The sequence below is a fragment of the Lepisma saccharinum genome, chromosome 1, assembly GCF_977018435.1.
Source record: "Lepisma saccharinum chromosome 1, izLepSacc3.1, whole genome shotgun sequence".
Taxonomy (NCBI): domain Eukaryota; kingdom Metazoa; phylum Arthropoda; class Insecta; order Zygentoma; family Lepismatidae; genus Lepisma; species Lepisma saccharinum.
In genome coordinates, this window is record NC_139229.1 from 17,061,537 (window position 1) to 17,080,219 (window position 18,683).

Sequence of the window (18,683 nt, forward strand, 5' to 3'; positions counted from 1 at the left end):
CCCCCCTTCTCTGCCGCCATGCACGGTCTTGCTCCACATTCTCCCGGGATAGAGTGTAGAGAATGGGAGAAGGCTAGTGGGCTGAGCGAGGCAGTACACGTTGCTGCAAAGACTTGTAACCAATCGCTTTCTCCCCTCCACGCAATCCTGCTCCCTCGCGCTTGCTCACTGGTCGAGCCCTCTCGAGTAACTACCTGCGCAGAGACTCGCTTTCGTTCGCTCCAGAGATTCCCGGAATACAATATAGGTGTCGTTGCTGCTGGGTCGAGCTCAAAAGAATTTTTCCACAGATATTTTCTCCACTATGCGCCCTGTTAGCTTGGAAAGGGGAAAAACGGCTTGGGGGTCAACCTCTGATTCGTACCAGCAATCTACTGCATAACCAAGGGTTGACCCTCCCTGATATAAAAGTTAAAACTAGGTCCTGCCGTTGACTTTCCTTTTTATATTGCACCAGCTTCATGTGCAAGTACAGATTTTTCGTTTACCAACCTGCGGCAACAGGCATTTCCGGTGCATAAAAAAGAGACTTCATTGCGGGTCGTCGCGGTGCCCTACTCCGCCACTGTGCAGAGAAGGAGAATTGATGGGTGACCCCAATGACTTTTATGCTCGTTGCGGGGCATTCCCGTCCCTTCCGGAGTTCTAATAAACTGGTAAATAGCGTGTTGGGAATTTCCAATGTTCGCGCCAACTGGTATTTTTTTTCTCATTCTTTCAGCACGGTAATGCGCGGTCTCGCGGAAAATCAACTCTTGCTATCTCTCGATTTTTTGTTCCAAATAGTTTTTTCGTTTCTCTCTCCTCATGTTGCAATTAACGTTTGCTCCATGTACTCAACAAATCGTATCCGTTAGTAATACATTCGAAAACCACATAAAAGTCTCTTTATCGTGTGTTATAAAGTGCTCTTATAACTTAAAATGTTGTCTGTGATTAGACTCGTGATTTCAATACTGGCGTTCCCTGGTTCAAGTCCTGGATAAGAAACGGGTGTTCATTGCGAGTTTTTCGAATCGATTCGAGGTTGTAGCCTCGCATATATTAGACGCATTCCATTATCACGGGTGTGACACACGGACTACATTTTACTGATTGTTAAGGAACATTTTTCTTAGTTTCTGTGCAATGAAATATGAAACTTAACATTGTTGATTATACATAACTACCCTTAAAATACTTCAACAGATTTATAGCTGTAAGTGAACAATTGTGGGACAGATAAAACAGTGCTTCTTTACTCAATAAAAAGATAATTTTATTTCTGTGTATTTTCAAATGATGAAAAACATATTATTTAAGACAAAGATATAAGGTAATTGAATATTCTCGTGGAGTTGAAGCAGGGGTCCCGGGTTCGAATCCCGGCCTGGGCATGGATTTTTGTGAGTGTCCATTCATCAATTTTATCATGTCATCACTCATCCCCATCTTCGCAAATTTGCAAAAAGTGGCACAAAAAGCTAAGTAAAATAAAGCAAATCAAACAATCAATCGAGGAGTTGAAAGAGAAATGCAACAGTTAAAGGAGAAATTTATTGTTTTTTGGTGTCACGGGTGGGGCACGATACAAAACAAAAGTAAATTTAAAAAATGAACAATATATATACGTATAATATACCTTCTACCTTTTAACTTAATCTATTCTATATGTATATAAAATGTATGTATGTGTGTGTATGTTTGTTGCGGCATAACTCTCGAACGCCTGGAGTGATTGCAAATAAAATTGGTACACATATGACTTACAATCTGAAAAGAAATACTGTGGGGATAAGACACCCCTGGCACTCCTAGGGGTGGGGTGGAAAGGAGTAGTTAACATGTACAAATAATCGAAAACGACCGATACTAGTGTGGAATCCATAGTGACACTCCAAATGCCGTTCAACTCCAAGTTCATCACCTTTTGGCATGGGGGTGAGAGGGGGTGAAAAATAAAATGTCAAAAATGACCTACACTAGTGTCGAATCCATAGTTTTCGGAGTCGCTAAGTTAATTGGTGACATTCACGATTACATTTGAGAGAGAGAGCAGTCTATTAAGTAGTGCGGAGTGGATTTAAGATCGCCATGTTTCTCCAACGGATAATTTTATGTTGCTTACTCAAGGATGGATTCACCAAATTATTTATTTATTGAAGATTTTACTTTATAATTCGATTACTGTACTTATACTGTTAAATACCTGTAAAAAGAACTATTTACATTTTACAATATCGTTAGGATTCATTATTTTCCTGTCTAAAAAAAGATAGGATAAATAAATACAAGGGCAATGCCAGGTAAGCAGCTAGTTATGTACCTAGGAATACTTAAATTTTCATCCAAAATACAATTTTAGATTGTTCACTCACAAGATAGGATAAAGTTACAGCATTGTATTTAATTAAAAATTGAGGTTCAGGTTTACTTTTACATGGAACACCCCGTTACTTGATTTTTTTCCACAAAATTTTCAAAACATTTACTTTAATAAAGGCAAATATATTCCTTTTTATGCTCGTTTCACGGTTGTTATCAAGTAGGTCTTAACTTGTAATGTTCTTTTTTTTTTCAGGGAATACAGATGTTCGTGTTTCAGAGGATTCCATGGTAAATTTTGCGGGCATGGACCATTATGTGACCCTAGTAGGAATGTTACCTATTGCCACAATGGAGGAGTTTGTACGTAAGTGATGCTTTTTTGTTTTTCTTTAATCGATAGTTATTAATTTCTCGTTCATATCTAGTTTCTTTAAGAAAGTCTCTATTTCCAGAATTGGTGTGTTCAAATCATGTGATTTCAGTGTATGAAACTACTATACTGTATTATATGAAACCTACATTTCGTATGAACATTTCTTTATGCCATATTTCAATGTACATACTTGCTAATATGAGTGGCTTTTATAGATGGGTTTAATGTGACGCCAGGATGCGCACAGCCTCCATGTTTGCGGCCTTTTTTACGAGGGTTGGGGAGTAAGTCATGGCAACCCAGTAATAATTCAACAATCGAAGGATGTATTAAAAATTTGTTATATATAACTGAAAGAGTATCCATTATGGATATTTTGTTGGTAGGAATCATGAAAGCGTTACGTATTCCTCATTTTCATATTCGAGTTACGTTTAACTAGGCAGCCTGGCAGGAAGTATAGGAAAGTGTTAACTTGAGCGCCAGCTCAGCGAAAAGCATTCGCCATATATTTGCAAAGGAAAATTGATGAGAGAGAAAAAGGGGAGGAGTTTTGATGAGGAGGAATGCAAGTTTGATCTGGCTCGAGGGAGACAAGGGGAGTTGGTCTTGGTGGTTTGAAGAGAACAGGAGACTGGTTCGGGAGTAAGAAAAGGGGGTTTTGAGTGGGTTTGATTTGGATGGAGATTGAGGCTGGATGCAGACTTTTAGAAACTGGTTTGGAAGTGGAGTGCAGCGAAGCTGAGTGACAATTTAAGAGGCGAACTCCAGCAAGCGAGTGAGAGTTATTTTAGAAATCCTTCTGTCCACGCTTCTAAAGAGAGACAGGTAATATACTTTTATAATGCCATCCTTTGCCAATGCAGACTTAAGGTCATAGTAACCCAAATCTAGAGAGTTGCCATTTTATAAAGGATTCTGTAAATTTAAGTTTATTCAGGTACCTCCTGCAGTTAGCAGATGCAGCCAAGCGAGAGCTTACGGGCTACCGCTAACCCCCGATTGAAGAATAATTACTTTCATCTAAAGGGCTCCAGGTTCGATCCCCGAACCTTTTGAGGTTCACACGCTTAGTAAAATCTGTCACAATACGAAAGAAAACCCAAGCAACCCTGTGACATACACATGTATTAATGTACAAAATACAAAAACCTGTCTGACCCTGTGACGTGCACATGTTACAAAAACTTGTCTGATTATGACAAACCTTCGAAATAATCTCTTGCATTGTCCACAGCACGCTCCCATCGGTGTGGAAAACGTCTAATACCATCGCAGCACCATACCTGAAGCGGGTGATCTGTCGTCGCACAGCATTTTCAATGTCCATGCGGGTCGCATATCGTGTACCACGCTGTGGTTCCTTCACCTTGGGATGAGGCCAAAATCAGACGGTGACAAATCCGGTGAATACGCTGGGTGTTCCAACTCTTCCCATCCCCATCGGCGCAGTTGGTCCCGTGCACAAGCTGCCTTATGTGGCCTTATCGAGGAGTATCATTGCATTATGCAGTAGATCTGGACGCTTCTCCCTAACGGCACGTCGTAGATGTCGCTGCAGGAAGTCTTTGTAATAACTGTTTTCCCAGCGCCCCGTGCTCATCAAGTACAACACACAGAGCCATCTATTGACCAGCGGGTAAAGTTCTCGTGTCAGGCTTCCTCCCGCAGTCTCCATTTTCCGTCCACCTTTGCATATAATTAAAATATTACAGGGTTGCCATGACTTACTCTCCAACCCTCGTATTTGTCGTTTGCAAGGAAATATCTAACGCGTAGCGTTCGTTACATCTGCACCAACTGCACGTTTGTTTTCAATCACGTTAGTATCTCCCGCCCGCCTGCCTGCTTGAATTCCGTATTCTTATTTGAACTGACCTCAGTCATGTCTGCTCGAAGCCACAATGCAACAGTTTGTGACGTAGGTGAGACACACTTATAGAATTGATTAGAAAATGTATTACCAAGGCGAAATCTACTTGTTATTCACAAAATCAGACAAAGTTTAGAAATGTTCTTTTTTGACGTTTGTTGATCTCTTTCAAAACCATGTTTTAAGCCTACTGTATTATTTAATTTTTTGCAAACTAGTACCATCGCTTGAAAGTAAGAAATTTCCTTCGTTGATGCTTAAAGCCAGACTCGTAATTTAGAGGGCTTGTTTGGTTTTTAATCCCTGTATCTCACACACACTGGCAGCGATTAGTGGGGGCACTTTTACACCCGCACTATGCTAAACGTTATATACAAAGAGAAATCTACTGTCTTTGCCCCCTCCAGTTTTAGCACCTTGCCCCCCCCCCCCCACCAGTTTTGGAACCCAATCGCCGCCACTGCGCACAGGAAAAGTAATTGTAGATCTCAATTGATGTCCTTAAATCATGTCTTAAAACTTATAAGTGCAGTACAAATAGGAATTTCTGCTTGAAATATCTACGTCATAATTGACGTAATTGAGCATTTTTTTTCCTCCGGGGCTTCCTTCAGTGGTGGGATTGGGGCTATATGCAGGGTGTTTCAAAATGATTTGAACGATAAAAACACGTTCCATGAGCAATACAACATAATCACCGTTCAAATATGCCGTGCAGAACGGTCATAGTAGTTCTAAATTTTGCCGCCAGGTGTCAGACTGTCCATTTGGAAAATGGCTGCCGTAACTGGCGAAACATTCTTGAACACGCTGACTACGTGGCTCATGCCACAGCTGACACATGACAGAGCATACTTTATCTATCAGTTCGATGGAGCCTAATGTCACATCACATCGATGGATTGGGCGTTGCAGCTAACAATTACAATATCGACATGTGCAGAGCAACGAAGGGTATTCACAATGAGCATTTGTGAGTTAACTTCGCGATAACCATTGACACTTAAACTTGGACCATTACATTACATATGTGTGAAATTTCATCTTATTATGACCATTTATGAATAAAATATCAACAAGTTGAAATCGTTCAATCATTTTGAAACACTGTGATATGTTGGATGTCACCAGTCCTGCCCCAAATGATCTACCCTCTTGCACCAAATGCACTGCATTTAGGTTTTAAATATCAGCCTTCCTGCATCAAATGCACCAGACTTACGTTTCAGTGTCACTATCCCTACCTCTAGCGTACTGAACCTGCACTTGTTTCAAATGCCAAACATTTTTTCGTCAAATGTCCTGCGCTTATATTTAGATAGCAGCATTTCTGCGCCAGTAATAAGGAGATTCATTCACTCAAGTTGATCTAAGAAAGACAGTTTTCAAAATGTTCTGTGAAACACCATTTCAACTTAAGACATCTTGAAAATATTTTAAGAAAGTACTTTTCCTCTGAAAAGAACCCTGATTTTTCTCAGCCAGGCCTGGTTCAAAATCGAGTACTGAAGCAAAACAGTATCGGGAGATATGAGTTGAGAATTGTTCAATATTACGTGTATCCAATGTCTTTTCCAACAGTTGCCAAGACGTGAGACTTATTCGAAAGTGTGAAATCTTTACGCGACATGTTTTCGGTCGTATTTTCGTGCTCAGAGACTAGAAGATAAGAAAGTTCTCGCAGTTTTTCGTCGTTTCTCGCTTCTGAGTTATGCTTCCCAGGTTCATGGCAGTTCTCAAGTCAATATACTTTTATCTTAGAAGGAAGAATGTTTCCTTTCGCCGCGCTGAACGGCACACATAAATATGCACGTTGCGAATTATATTCTAACTTTGAAAGAGAACTTCTAGCATTAAATTACTTCACTTCGGATTTCTCACAACTTGTATCGTTACGTTTCATAAACTTCAATCCTATGCAATATGATACAGGGCGAGGAGAAAGTTACCTAGGTCAAGGGCCACCATGGTCGCCATACCTAACACACGTGGATTTTTTTTTTTGTGGAGATACAAATTAAGAGTATGAGCCTCAAGAGAAAGGGTCATAGGCCACCACCACACTAGTGTAAGGAGACAATCAAACGTTAACCTTGCTTCCACGTAGTACACTCCGGTAACTGCAATGTTGCAAACTAACGAGGCTCTTGCGTCTGAACCTACAACCAGGATAATCCTTTGCACGGATTGTGCTTATATGCGCTTAATGCTCCTTTACAGCCTGAGCTTTTAATTCATGTAAAGAGATTCAGTTCTCGGAGACACACCTTGATTTAAGTTATGGTAAGTGGGTGGGTTTGTATTGTGGTTTGTAGTGTGTAGCAAATCGCCTAAGTGTTGACGCACACAAATATTTTTATTTCAATCAATCACACCAGTAGACGTCTTATGGAACCGAGAGCGTCGAATTTAAGCATGCATTCAAGCAGAGCACATGTTGAACATGTAGAACTTTTGTGAGCTTGGTCTCTATGAGCCGGTCTTAAGTAATATTACATCTGCATTTTCTTATAAAAACCAATATAGAAATTTGACTTGAGTTGAGATCTAGAAGTGTTGATGCAAAGGTCTTAATAATAATCTTCATTCTTCTTTCTGCAACAATTGGCGGCCAACTACAAAGGTTCTTATTCTTTAACGCGACAATTGAGGTCTGTTATAGTTGTATATGTTTTAAACACGGAGAGAATGACAAAAGAGAATCGTTTCTTTTTATGTTAATTATTTATCTTTCTTACGTGAGTATTGTTCCGAGTTTTTTGAAATGTTATTGTAATTAGCAGTATTTTTAAAATTGTTAACAGTGTACAAACTTTTAATTCACTGAAACAGTATTTTTAGAAGATTTAATCGATACATTTAATGGAAACATAGTCTAAAGTTAGTGAAAGCATGCTCTCCACTTAACGTTTCACAAACGTTAGGGTATGCCATGAGAAACATAGTTTAAAGTTAGTGAAAGCATGCTCTCCACTTAACGTTTCAGAAACGTTAGGGTATGCCATGAGGAACATAGCTTAAAGTTAGTGAAAGCATGCTCTCCACTTAACGTTTCACAAACGTTAGGGTATGCCATGAGATACATAGTTTAAAGTTAGTGAAAGCATGCTCTCCACTTAACGTTTCACAAACGTTAGGGTATGCCATGAGAAACATAGTTTAAAGTTAGTGAAAGCATGCTCTCCACTTAACGTTTCACAAACGTTAGGGTATGCCATGAGAAACATAGTTTAAAGTTAGTGAAAGCATGCTCTCCACTTAACGTTTCACAAACGTTAGGGTATGCCATGAGAAACATAGTTTAAAGTTAGTGAAAGCATGCTCTCCACTTAACGTTTCACAAACGTTAGGGTATGCTATGAGAAACATAGTTTAAAGTTAGTAAAAGCATGCTCTCCACTTAACGTTTCACAAATGTTAGGGTATGCCATGAGAAACATAGTTTAAAGTTAGTGAAAGCATGCTCTCCACTTAACGTTTCACAAACGTTAGGGTATGCCATGAGAAACATAGTTTAAAGTTAGTAAAAGCATGCTCTCCACTTAACGTTTCACAAATGTTAGGGTATGCCATGAGAAACATAGTTTAAAGTTAGTAAAAGCATGCTCTTCACTTAATGTTCCGCAACCCTTAGCGTATACCATGAACATTTTGGGACTAAGGCACTGACTGCAACCATTACATACCCATCATGTGCATCCCTATTTGCTCTCCTACGTAACTTTACTTTTGCCTTGCCCTGTAGTTCCACACGAAGTATTGAGTCTTGACATGTATAATGGCACTACGTGACATAGTGCTACTTGGATAATATTTAATGGAAAGCTTCAATATCCTTCGCCCCATTGAAATTACGCATTTAAAATAACAAGATTCGTTCTGTATAAGAAATATTTTATGTGAATGTAGGGCGAATAAACATAATCAAATGATCCTTTATTGTAAGAATGAGTATACTCTACAATGCTGTAGAAAGGCGTAATAGAAGTAACGATATATATCTACCACATCTTAATACGTGAAAACACTTGTGAAAAAAGTTAACAGATAGCGTTGTGTGTCTTATACATTTCAATGGGCTTGTGTCTTGCGAAAATCTATATAAACCGACTGAAACTCATGTGGAATGTGAATAGAAAAGAATTACTTATAATTATTTCGATAATGTCGCAGATGGGATGCTAGTGAAATATAAAAGGTAACATTACAGTATAAGGGAGACTGATTTCTTCAATTTACAGGAGAAAGTACTTACGGAAATCATTTTCTGTAGCGTTGTGGAAGTTCGTGAATGTAGTTTTGATCCATTTTAATGCGAATACATGTTGTTTTCTGCGAAAATCTCTGTCCGACACGCTGTTTCTGCTGCCGCCATTTGCTTTCTGCACGAGAGCATAATGTTCCGTGTGTTAAGATGACGCAACCCCATAGTCAGTGTTTCAGCCTCGCCGTGTTTTCACTAGAACATGACTTGTCGAGTACTTTTTTTTAACTATGCTTGCCTAACCTAACTTAACCTAACCTAACCTTACGGAAAATGGTTTTTGGGGCTAACGTGAATGGTTTTTGGGGCTAACGTCAATGGTTTGTGGGGCTAACGTCAGTGGTTTGTGAGGCTAAAGTCAATGGTTTGCGACGTATTAGCATAATTTTAAATCAGGGCACGAAAGTAGGTATTTTCCGGTGAACGAGGTTGCAACACTGCATAAATCGTCAAAACACACTCACAACGCGCCCTGAACCACTACGCTATCGCCCTCCATAATGTGTTACAGAATCGAAATAACAAGTAACAGTAAGTACTCGGAAATGTAAGAAATAGACATTATCTTAGTTAGAAATGCATTATTTCACCTTAGGAAATGTTCCGCATTCCAAAATAGTACGTTAGCAATGTAAAAAAGTGCGAAATATATGATTTATAGGTGTTTCCCTTATACTATAATAGTACCATATAAAAAAGCAGTGATAGAAACATTCACAAAATAAACTTTTAATTGTAACTTGAATTTTAACTGGGCCCCAATCTCGAAGCAGGGTTTTCCGTTCCTTTGACGTTTTTTTCAGGGTTACTATTCAGTGTTACCATTTAATTGAAATGCGAGCTGTACGTACATTATCTATTGTCTCATAACTTTGCGTGACAGATGTTACATCCTCCCTCAAAGATACCCACTACGCATTATGAAAAAATTACCTTGCACTTTGGCTGATAGAAGAATCTGGGTACGATTCTTAGATTCTGATTTCCATTTCATCCAATCATTATTCTCATCGTGTCTCCATTAACTTTTAAAATGTGGAAAATCGACATTATTTGACCAAAACACAAGGGTAAGTCACAGAGCAAAAATCAAGCAGTTACAATTGATCAATATATATAAAAATTCCCATTTTCTTCAATTGTCATCTTTTCCCAGATTCGGTTAATTCTGGATAACTTTTTCGCGCTTCGAGAACCCCACAGATATTCGCAAACGGAAAATTGGAACCATCTGCCTCTACCGTACATCATGGGAGAAATTTTCTACGTATGTTAGATACCAAGGTGAACAGATTCTAGAAATGAGATCCTCTCCAACCAGGCGAACCGTTCAGAGCCATTTCTAAAGATAGGCAAAGGATCCTGAAGATTGTGCCGGAAATTGTATGAGATTTTTTTTATTCTTTTACGGTATTGGGTAATGGAAAAAAAATCCAAGACCCAATCTTCAAAAACCAAAAACATGAAAGTCCTGCAAGGAAGCGAAAGGAAGCCATCGGTTACGAAAGAAAGAAAGATCTAAGATCGTGGTTGAGTGTTTCGTCCTGGTTGAAGTACCGTATCGTCAGAGCTTTTAAATATTTCATGTTGAACGTTCTGTTCTGTTGCAACGACACAGTAACGTCCATTTTTCTGGCAGTCAATGCAAGCTATCAAGACCCTGAAGGCTGAATTTCAACTGTGATGGTCCTGGCCCAAATGGAGTACATGATAAATGCTCAGAATTATTTAATATTGTAAGGCTACAGCACAAACAGGAAGAAAAACATGTAGCCAGAAAGAGGTCGAATCAAAGGACTTGAATGGAGGAAGTCAATGGTAGAAGGAGATAGAGAAAGACGTAAAAGGAAATCAAAAGGGAGAAACAGAGAGTGGTAAGCATAGAGAGATTGAACGAAAGGAAGATCGAGGGAAAGAGACAAACAAGGAAGAAAGAAATTGAAATATAGAAGTAGAAAGAAGGTCAGGGAGAGGGGGGGGTAGAAATATGGAGAAAAATATATGGGTAAAGAAAAGTAAAAGAGATTGAGAAACAGAGGGGGGAAACAAAGAGAGGGGAGACAGGGTAGGAATGAGAGAGAGAGAGAGAGAGAGAGAGAGAGAGAGAAATAGAGAATGAGGTTCAGAAACCGGGGAAGAAATAGAGGAAAAAGAAAGAAAAGGAATGCGAAACAGGAAAAAGGTACAGGAACAGGGGAAGAACTAAGGAAAGTAAGAAGGGATTGGGAAACGGAGGAGAAAAGTTCAGGAATAGAGGAATTACAGAAAGAAAGAAAGAAAGAAGGAATTGAGAAACATAGGAGAAAAGTTCAGGAACAGGGGAAGAACTACAGGAATAAAGAAGGAAAGAAGGAATTGAGAAACAGAGGAGAAAAGTTCAGGAACAGAGGAACTACAGAAAGGAAGAAAGAAATAAGGAATTGAGAAACAGAGGAGAAAAGTTCAGGAACGGGGGAAGAACTAAAGGAATAAAGAAAGAAAGAATGAATTGAGAAACAGAGGAGAAACTTTCCGGAACAGGGAAAGAACTAAAGGAATAAAGAAAGAAATAAGGAATTGATAAACAGAGGAGAAACTTTCAGGAACAGGGAAAGAACTAAAGGAATAAAGAAAGAAAGAAGATATTGAGAAACAGAGGAGAAACGTTCAGGAGCAGTGGAAGAACTACAGGAAGAGAGAAAGAATAATTAAGAAACGGAAGAGAAACTTTCAGGAACAGAGGAAGAACTGCAGAAAGAAAGAAAAAAGGAATTGAGAAACGGAGGAGAAACGTTCAGGAACAGAGGAACTACAGAAAGAAGAACTAAAGGAATTAGAAAGAAAGAAGGGATTGAGAAACAGAGGAGAAACGTTCAGAAACAGTGGAAGAACTAAAGGAATAAAGAAAGAAAGAAGAGATTGAGAAATAGAGGAGATAGGTACGGGAACGGAGGAAAGTAGAAAGAAAGAAAGAAAGAAGAAATTGAGAAACAGAGAAAAAATGAAAGTAGAAAGGAGAAACATAATATTAACTCCCATGAGAACAATAGCCATGCACATCTGAAAATATTTTGCACCACCCGAAAATTATCTGTTCACACTCTTGGTACCTTTATTAAACGGGTCTATGCTTATCCTCATGACAATGTGAGTAACTCACTAAGTATGAGAGGTGTACCTTCTCGGAAGACAGCGAAACTTCAACCCACCCCTCCCCGTAGCATATTGTGGAATCAAATTGGACATACGCTATATCTACATACTGCAACACTAACGCATGGACTTTTCCATCAGTTTTTGCAGATCAGTTCATAATTTCATGGAATTGGCTCAACTTTTATATGAGTAGTTGTAATAACGGTGAACAGTGTCTACACGTTTTAAATTATTTGTAATTAAAATGCATTAAAATTATATTACTATAGGCTACTACTACGATCTGTCACCAATGAGTAAGAAATCTATATTGAAATAAAGTGTGCACCAGATTCGCCTCTATGTAGATATAACTTTTGTTTCTATAATCAAGCAAAATAGCAAATAAATGCTTGCAAACGTGTTTCAATTAAAGGAATATTAGCTTGACACCCTTAATAAATCAAAAAGTATCGTTCTAAAGCAAATATTGTTATTAAATGTAGTTCTCTCTATCAATCTCATTCTTTTTACACCACGGTATTACTGTACAATAAGAAGAGGACATTCTAATATTACATATGAATACATACCTGCATCTTACTGAAAATCAAATTTGGTGTAATTTCGCATAGTAATCTGATACCTGTTACAAAACATAAATGTCAATAGATATCCAAAATGAAGAACTTGAGGGTATACAAAAACTTTTTACGTAATCAATGCTTATGCACAAGCATTGATTGTCAAATTTTCCATGACTATTTTCATTCATTGTTCTCTTGCATCTACGTGTTTATGGAATAGAACTGGAGATATGCTTGTGCAGGAGGTTCTTACCAGCTTATTTGACGTTTTGGGCCCGGTCTTGGACCATTTTGTTGGATAAAGCAAAGATAATGTGCATGATTATGGACAATTTGCACGCCACATTTCGTGACATCGACACAGATAATACCATAGTTGCACTGACTACCATCTAACAAGAAAAATTAACAATGCTGTATATTAATCGCGTTTTTCAACTCTTTCATTTTGTGTACAATTTACCGTTATCGAAATATAGCTCTCTCTCTCTCTCTCTCTCTCTCTATATATATATATATATATATATATATATATATATATATATATATATATTCATTTTCAAGGTTAATTTTTGGCGCTCTTTTTCAATATGGCGGTTGAACCTACTGGTCAGAAAGTGTAAATCCTTCAAAGTCGGATTAGTCATTTTTTTACTACACAGTAAGTTTGTTTAATTTCTGTTGCAATTAGTTCCACAGACGACATTATTTTTACTAGCACTGAATGTAGCATATAGGCTGGCTACTGTCTGATTTTTCAATTGCTGTTCCCGAAGCCATCCCAAAATGAAACTTACACCAAACAGAGATTATATTTAACTCTGTAACATACCTTATTTCCACCAAAATTGAAGATACACTAATTTTAGATATTCGAGGTGAAAAGTCATGTGAACTTGAAATGACAACTTCAATATTTTCATGTAAGACTATATTTTAACGAAAACTATACTTTCTTAGCTTCAAGACAAGCTGAAGATGAAAGTTATGCCATAATTAGAAGAAAAATTATGATTTTTTTTATGAAGTTGGCAACCCTGCTAAAATTGTACACATGTAAGTTACTTCATGTCCTCTACCATCCTATCAGATTTCATCAAAATCTGAGAAGAGTTGTGATGATTGGCCATCGAATAACACTTAAGTGTATTTTTATTGTACACTTATTGACGAAAGCTGGAAAACACCGAGACACGTGCATGTGTTTTTCAGCTCTGAGTAATGACGTGTATGCATGTTATCCATCTCTATATGGAGAATGTGTTACTAATTTACCGTCACGTGTAAATAGCGCTACAGTCCTATTGTGAGTAAACAGTATGCACATTCGAAGTGACAAATTCATTAAATTAAACTACACTACAAGCACAACGAAAATGTGCTGGTGAGAAATGCCACGTGTTTTCCTAAAACTGTCTCTGCTGAATCCATATAACAATAACATTAGCTGGCAAAACAAGACGCAGACAAGTTAATTTAGATATATGTGCTGACGACATTACGCTCACTCTAACATACTGGAAACAGGATGTTCTGAGTGATGAACGGAACAAAGAAACAGCGGCACAGATATGATGAATGATGTATTTCCCCGTTGCTATCCGGATAAGAAAATATCTTACTTTTCCCGCCTGAGTCATTTTGCCTTATTGTCCCACCCCGAGCCACCACCATCACCGAAGAAAGACATAAAACATGTTTTTTTTCGACCTCAGAAACTCGCGGAAGAAGTTAAAGTAATTCTGCCCGGACGGGTGGAAATTGAGAAATCCTTTGTAGCACTGTCAGACATAAATTTTCCACTCTCCTCTGATATCTACGCAGTGAGAAGAAGTATTACTCAACACAGATGATTTACATCGTGATTGCAGGAAGAAATTTTAATAACAGCAGGAACGTAAATATTTTTTACTCCGTACAGCTGCAGTAGTGAAAATATGGAATACAGCCACAATGATGATTGCTGAATGTTTACAATTATCAAAGATGCATTATTCAATCTGGATTGACATGCAAATCAGTTTTCTAGCGAGATTTTGTAAATTTCTTTCCTGGTAAAGTGAAGGAAAGGAACTTTAATCTGCATTTTTGTCTGTTAAATTGAAGCCTTGGAATTATTCCGTTAAATCTTTATTTAATACGTGTGAAAGGACCTTTAAGGTGGGCTAAATCTTTTGATATTCTGCAGCTATTTCCACAAGACGAATCAGCTCTGAATCGAGAGTAATATTATGCACAGCACGTTAAAGCAAATTTGATTACATGCACGGATCTTCCGTAAGAAAATTAGAATTTCGCCAGTTGTGCGATTATATTTTTTAACAGTTCTTCTACTGTTTTCTGAATGGTAATAGAAATGTATTTTGGCGGGAATTAACGACGTTCCCTTCGTTTAACTTCAAAAACTCTGTTACAAAGTTCTGTAAATATCAGGTTGCCCTTTACTATGCTCAAACATTTTAGGTACAAATTGTTCACAAACTATTTCTCATTAGGGTATTAAACATTTAACTAGATTTTTGTAAATGTCTTTGAAGAGTAGGATTGGAAAGCAGAAACAGAGATATACGTTGTGTTTAAGTCCAAAATGATGTAAGTTTATATGCAAGTAAATAATGTAAAAATATTCATTCAGTAAGGAATATGTACCTCCGGCCTGCCTTACTTAATCTAAGGGTTCATGAGGTCGTGTAGTGTGTGGAAATGAGCAATACTACTCCAATTAATAGGTTAGATTCATTGTTGTAACGTGAGATAGAATAGAAACTAGAGAATACACATCATATGTTTTATTGATCTTGCCACGCCCCTGGAAAGTCACTGGTAACCCCGCACTCCTGGAGAGTCACTGGCAGCACCGCACTCCTGGAGAGTCACTGGCAGCACCGCGCTCCTGGAGAGTCACTGGCAGCACCGCGCTCCTGGAGAGTCACTGGCAGCACCGCGCTCCTGGAGAGTCACTGGCTGCACCGCGCTCCTGGAAAGTATCTGGCTACCTAGCACTCCTGGCGAGTCACTGGCTACCTCTCACTCCTGGGGAATCACTATCTACCACGCACTCCTGGGTTTACTTTCTACCACGCACTCCTGGGGAGTTACTGGCTACCACACACTCCTGGGGAGTTACTGGCTACCACGCACTCCTGGGGAGTTACTGGCTACCACGCACTCCTGGGGAGTTACTGGCTACCACGCACTCCTGGGAGTTACTGGCTACCACGCACTCCTGGGGAGTCACTGGCTGCACCACACCCCTGGAAAGTCACTGGCTACCCTGCACTCCTGGAGATTTACTAACTGCACCACATCTCTGGAAAGTCACTGGCTTCCACGCACTCCTGGGGAGTCACTGGCTTCCACGCATTCCTGGGGAGTCACTGTCTTCCACGCACTTCTGGGGAGTCACTGGCTGCACCACACCCCTGGAAAGTCACTGGCTACCCTGCACTTCTGGAGACTTACTGGCTGCACCACACCCCTGGAAAGTTGCTGGCTACCTCGCACTTCCGGGGAGTCGCTGGTTACCTCGCACTCCTGGTGAGTCGCTGGTTACCTCGCACTCCTGGTGAGTCGCTAGCTACACCGCACTCCTGGTGAGTCGCTGGCTACCTCGCACTCCTGGCGAGTCGCTGGCTACACCGCACTGCTAGAGAGTCACTGGCTTCACACCACTCGTGAAAAGTCACAGGCCATTTCTACCGATGTTTGTGGAGTTAAAATCCAAAATATATTATTTCGAAAACTTGATCTCATTTGTATATTACAATCCCTGAAGCAGTCCGTTTGATACTTAAGCGCTACCCTTAATGACATAACGATCCTTCCTGATATTGTAGTAATGAACTATATCACCTTGTAGTCCAAGGTTCGGTTCCTCCATGGGTCCACATTTCTGTGGTGCTGATGATACATTAGAATTTGATTCCAGTTCCTATTGGCTCAAAGACGTGAACTTAAGACAAATTTGGTTAAACTTTAATGCAGATTTATACGAAGCATTTCCAAGTTTAAGAACTGATGAAATAGAACCATCTTGGCTACGGATTCATGCAGAATAAAATCTTGGATTGAACAAAATTTATGATCTCATCGAAAACTCTGAAACAAGGGTCATTGCAGATTTCCCGGAAGATATTTTGTATCAAAGATAAATGACTGCACCAGATAGATAGAGATGGTTGCTTAACAACAGTCGAAAATACAATTCCTTTTGGACTTCCCAATCTTCTAGTGTGGGGTTCGCTGCTTGGAAATCTCGGTAAAATCGTTGGTAGAATTGGCAGAGAGAGGGAAGAAAGTATTCCACCCCAAAAGATAAGGACCTGCATTCTCCCTTCTTTAGGGAAAATAAGTGGAGGAACCATTTTCTCTTCAAGGGCTGGTTTTGAGCCAACTTCAGTCACTGTGGGACACTACATGATTTCTGGAAGAACATAGCCAATCGAAGCGACTTGGAAATGGGTCTCCGTTGGCAGGAGGGACAGTCCTTAATGCATCCAGGGAAGATGTGCGACTCCTTTTACATTCAGAGAGCTTCTCCAAGCACCAGTTTCCAATAACCATAACTTCAGAGTTCCTTTTTCTTTTACCGAAATCCCGCGATGCTTCTTAAGCCTCCAAAGTGCACTCACCCATCCCGGATCACCCCTTCTTCCGTGCAGTGTCCCCGGAGTCGCCCTCCCTTTCCGGGTGGAATCCGGGATCTTCGGAGATCTTGCATGCGGGTGAAGATTAAGTCGTTATTTGCTACCGATCAATGTCGGCTATCTGGTGTTTTTTTCTCTCGAGGCGGGGATTGACAACTTGGGAGCACTGAATGTTCAATAGTGTGCGGGATGTGGAGCTGAAGCCAAATGTTTACCATAAGCTGTTCAATGGGTGCCGTAATGAGTCATTCGTCCTAATATAAATGGGTAGTTACAGACACACTTTTCCATACTCTATCTCGGGAATCTGTGTAGCAAGAAAACAAGTTCCTGCGCAAGTAGTGGTCCCCGTATCGTACCCAAGGTACTGGGTAGAAGGGACAAGTCTTCTGTCATTCTTAGCATAGCAGGAAACAGAGAAAGTAATGCGGAATAAACAATTAGGCAAACGTTAGGTTATTGACTTGAGAAAAGGATATTACTTGCCTCACAATTAGATTAAGGTTATTTCCTCTCAATTGTCACATGTCTGATCTCCCTGTTAGAATTTACTCTGTTCACACAACATTGTCCAATAATCGTCCCCACTTCCAATCTCTCTCACCATCCGCGATCTTTACTCTGTCTCGTATCCTCGTCAACTGTCCACTCTCCTCGCTCCCTCACGATTCCAACGCTCATTCCATACCCGTCTCTCAAGTCAATAACCTAACGTTTGCCTAATTGCTTATTCCGCATTCCTTTCTCTGTTTCCTGCTATACTAAGAATGACAGAAGACTTGTCCCTTCTACCCAATACTTTGGGTAAGATACGCCCCAGAGGGCTCGACCAATGAACCCGCGAGTGCATGAAGAGGAAAATGCAGCTGCAGCTACCAACCGTTAGCAGCAGCGTACTTTTTCGCTCAGCCCACTCGTGTATATAATAATAATATTATAATAATGATGATAACAACAATAATATGAAGTAGTTTGTAATTGATGCGTTTATCTGTCTCACTTTCTCCATCTCTTCTGCCCTATCTGCCTGTGCCTCTGTCATTTCCATCTTCCTCTCTGCATCCCTCCCTGTCTCTCCCCCTCTGTAATTCCCTCTCTCCTCTTTCCCCTTCTCTTCTTTACTCTCCTTCACTCTCTTTCCTCTCCCTCTTTATATCTGCGTCTCTCTCTACCCCTCTTTGTCTCTAATCCTCCCTCTGTCTCTCTCCCTCCCGTCTCTCTCTTTCCTCCCTCTTTGTATCTCAATTTCTCTCTTCTTCATTCTCTCCTTTCCTATCCCTCTATTTATCTCCCTCCCCTTCTCTTATTCCATCCCTCTCAATCCCCCTCTCTATTTTCCTCTTCCTCTTCAACTCCTTCTCTCTCTCTGCGTTTCTCTACATCCCACCACTTTGTCTCTCTCTTTCTCCTTCCTTGTCTCTATTCCTCTCTCCCCCTCCCCATCCCTCTCTTCTCTGTTTTATCTTCCTTTTTAACTCCCCTCTCTCTTTGTTTCTGCGTTTCTTTCTCCCCCTCTTTC

At 39.8% G+C, this 18,683-nt stretch overlaps 1 protein-coding gene across 3 annotated transcripts in view; it reads left to right on the forward strand.

Annotated features, from left to right (window-relative positions):
* Positions 1 to 18,683, forward strand: part of LOC145993200 (uncharacterized) — a 776,759-nt gene that overhangs the window by 476,875 nt on the left and 281,201 nt on the right. For all 3 annotated transcript variants that reach the window (XM_083129421.1, XM_083129420.1, XM_083129422.1), the window contains one exon: positions 2,561 to 2,671. In XM_083129421.1, coding sequence (XP_082985547.1) covers positions 2,561 to 2,671 — 111 coding nt within the window. The remainder of the gene's footprint in view (positions 1 to 2,560; positions 2,672 to 18,683) is intronic.